The sequence below is a fragment of the Fusarium mangiferae genome (genome assembly GCF_900044065.1).
Source record: "Fusarium mangiferae strain MRC7560 genome assembly, contig: FMAN_scaffold060, whole genome shotgun sequence".
Lineage (NCBI taxonomy): Eukaryota > Fungi > Ascomycota > Sordariomycetes > Hypocreales > Nectriaceae > Fusarium > Fusarium mangiferae.
In genome coordinates this window covers 4501-8296 of record NW_024573980.1, presented here as the reverse complement: position 1 = coordinate 8296, position 3796 = coordinate 4501, and the positions used below count along the sequence as shown (strand labels likewise).

At 46.0% G+C, this 3796-nt stretch overlaps 1 protein-coding gene across 1 annotated transcript; it reads left to right on the top strand.

Moving 5' to 3' along the window:
- Nucleotides 1-26: 26 nt before the first annotated feature.
- Nucleotides 27-1132, top strand: FMAN_14279 (uncharacterized protein; the record flags this gene model as incomplete). The annotated part of the gene is made up of 2 exons (XM_041826359.1): nucleotides 27-453; nucleotides 504-1132. The coding sequence occupies 2 exons, from the start codon at nucleotides 27-29 to the stop codon at nucleotides 1130-1132; spliced, it is 1056 nt and encodes a 351-aa protein (XP_041691646.1).
- Nucleotides 1133-3796: the final 2664 nt, after the last annotated feature.

Genomic DNA, 3796 nt, shown 5'->3' with positions numbered 1-3796 from the left:
TACCTTCCATCGCGCTATCTATTCTGATGTCATCAGTGCCAGTGTTCATACGTACCTGTGCCAGGTGGTCTGGCTGTGTTTCAGCGTCACAAGCCGAGCTCTTCAYCCAGAACGCCTACTTCRTTTTTCAAGTCCTCCAAGTATTCCTGGTCCAGACGCTTTCCAACAGTTTCGTTTTATCTCTTGTGACGCTCCTTCGGAATCCCAACGACGTCTTTGGCAGGCTTTCATCTTCGATCCCCACCGCTTCCAACTTTTACATTTCGTTTTTCATTGTTCAAGGTCTCACCATCGCCACCGGCGTAGTGACTCAGGTTTTCGAATTCGTCATGTTCAAACTGTCATCCAGATTTACCAACATAACTCCACGAATTATATACGACAAGGGGACGGCACTCAGTACTATTTCTTTCGGGAGCCTCATGCCTATTTACACCAACATGGCTGTYATTAGTGAGAAACGAATTAGATGTTACGGCTTACTTCAGCTAACTGTCTTTCAGGTATTATTTACTCTGTTATCGCCCCCTTTCTTCTATTCTGGTCGACTATCAGCATGGGGTTGTTCTATCTCGCGTACCGTTACAATGTACTGTATGTTGCAGATACCACTGTCGACACCGATGGTTTGATCTATCCTCGGGCTCTGAAACAGCTTTTATTTGGCGTTTACGTAGCCGAGATGTGCCTCGTTGGAATGTTCATCGTTTCCAAAGCCGCAGGACCTGCTTTTCTGATGATAATATTTCTTTCTCTTACCATCTTTTCTCACCTCTCACTCGTCAAGGCTCTCGATCCTCATCTTTACAATCTTCCTCTTTCTCGTCAACTCGAAGAAGATCGAACTGATCGACGCCAGCAAGGAAAGTCAAATGACGGACAAGTACAGAATGGCGCCAATGCCCTTTCCAGAGGTGCGAGCAGGAGGAATACCGCTCGGAAGCTCGTGCCTATCGCTACTAGCCGGGACAGCAATAAAGCTGACTTTGTCTCTGAGTGGCTCAAGTCCCGGATCYTCGTCGATTACCTGGCCGTGGAGCAGTTAGTGTATCACGAGGACCTCATAGAACCAGAGTACGAGGCGCAGGGTTATTATCCGCCTTCCGTCACAAGTCAGGCTCCATTCCTATAGATTCCTGTGGACGATCCAGGTATCCCGAACGAAAAGATGGTGGACACTCGAAACATAGTTCCTATTTCGAACAAGGGCTGTTACCTGAGTAGGAAGAATAGTGTACAGTGGGAAACCGATGGTCCAAGGCCTCTTACCTAGCGCGAGAAGGTTGTGTAGTAGGAAAAAGAGCGCGATAAGTTCAGTCAAGGCAAAATTTATGTCGGTGTCCCAGGCTATGCAACTTTCACGTAGTCGAGATTTAGAATGGATCGATCGAACTTACAACGTGAGAAGAGGGTTGTATTCAAAGTGTAGTGAGAGCCCTAGAACTTAGTTGATTGATGCACCTTTTATGGTTCCCCTCATAGCCCAAGTTAAGTATTACAAGAATCAGGTAATGGGGGAGGGTTTTCGGCCATGAATTGATTTTTCCCGCGCGGCACTTTGCTTGCCTTTTCCTTCTTTTTCTTTTTTGCTTTCCGTTTTGTCCTATCCCTTCTTTGCTGAAAGCGCATCGGTGATGCCCTCTATCTAGGATAAGAAGAGGCAGTATGCGTGCAGCCCCGAGTATCGATAGACCATGTAAGCGCTCTCAGTCCCCATGACCGTAAGCGATCGCAAGGGGCTTCCGACTTTCGCATAAGACTGAGGGCGCGATATGCAACCAGCACCTGAGTTCTGCAAAGACTATGTTTTCCTCTCCCGAACATACTGGAAGCAGTCCATATCTGTAACTTTGAACATCCCTAGTATATTGGCAGCGGCGATTGAGGACCTTACAGAGGGCTCATACTTTAGCTAGAGATAACTTGTAAAGGCATGTACATTCGAGAAGGAGCTCCTTAACCTTCTCGTTTACCTAATATCACAGTTAGGTATAACTGATTGGATGCTCATGTCGAGGAACACTGGAGTCTACACTGAATCGGTTCATCCAGTGATCTAGGTTTACAGTCTAAGGGAGGTTTCATTCGTGATCGATAACGATTTACACCTTCGCTCATTGGCTGTAACCACATTATCCTCATTAAAAGTCCAATCGCAAATATCAAGCGCATGAGTGGGAGTACTTAGCATTATATGTATTTAATTCCGCCAATTGAACCGGCTACTCCGCCCATTAGCTATCGCCTATAATTGTGCGATCGATCTGCCTGGTTCGCTGGCTCCTTGCTACCAAATGTTATTCAAACCAAAACGTACGTACCTCATGCCAAGGACAGCAGACAACCTACCCCGCTTGGTCGGCCTCCTGCGTCAATGTCTCACGACCACCCACCCGATCAGATATGCAGCAACAAGCGAATGACCCACTTTTGCTCAACGGAGTCTTGAGGCCAATGTGCAAGTAAGTGAAGAATGGAATGTTATACACATTCTACCAAAATTTAGTATGTCTTCTGCCTTCCAACCTCTTGTGCTACATCGAAACTCTCTTCCATGCCATGTAACGTGCCTTTCCACTCATACCTTCTACCATCATGAAATCAAATTCCTCCTTTGCGTCTTCTGTTAGGCTCGCGCATTAGTCTGGAAAGCTATTTTTCAACGATGTTATGCTGTTCTTTTATCTCCACCCCCGGGAATTGTGGGAAGCGAGAAAATTGAAACTTTTTTACGACCCTTCTGGCATCATCAAAATGGACGATATTGAACCTATCCAGTAGGACAACGGTCCTTACTACTCACCTGTTACATATATGGTTGTAGGCCCTAACACAAGCAAGAGCATACGAAAACTTGATGACGCTGGGATCATAGTGGCCGGTTGGCGAGTAATCAGGCGGGAGGTATTTGAGAAAACGCTTAGTTGGCGGGCTTTGCACAGTTGCATCGGCCCGTTGATATTCATTGGTCATATTCACATCGACAGCATTCGTGAATAACGTCATGAGAGTTGCGTCAGGATTGATAAAGCAATGGCGGCATTAGGCCGATTGTGCGATGGGCAACGAGGATACCCACTCTCAGAGATATTAAAGACCTTTTGAGAGCCAATATCCAAGTTGAATGGAGCTAGCATAAGTTTAGTTCACGGCGGAGATTTGCCTCTATGAGATCAAAAGATTCATTCCCAAAATGAGCAGGTGAATCGGATGCGTCAAATGGAAATAGTTGGAACGTCATTACCATGTTAGTTAGAGATTTCATAAATGCCTTCAGCAGAGCTTTCCGTAAATATTAGAGGTTACAAGTCCAGTTGGAGTTGTCTCGACCTCATTCGCAGACAAAACGTTCAGAGGATCAGCATTGTCGTGGATGGGCCGGGTATCATCGTCTTATAAATGTTCTATCTTTGTAAGTTTCTTGATACCTGATGAAATTTCTATAAGCTACGAATAAGGATGTTGGAATTCTCTACGTGGATCCCCAAATGGCAGCGGAAGGCCATCTTGTCCGAAGCGATGTCTCGTGACACGATGAAAAGATAAGAAGAAGAAAAACTGATGATCGCGGTTGCCAACTCGGGACTCAGCGAGGGTGACAACTGTTCGAACCTAGATGCTCGAAGAATTGGAATGAAATTAGTTCTAATCCTCAGTCGGGCCCAGGATACTTAAATCYCGAAAAGAGTGAATGGTTGAGAAAGCACAGAATAGCAGAAGTCACATTATCGCCAAGCTGTGTAACCGGCCGTGTTTGCATGCGGCCGACCATGGCCGTGTTGGGGTAGGTTGCCTT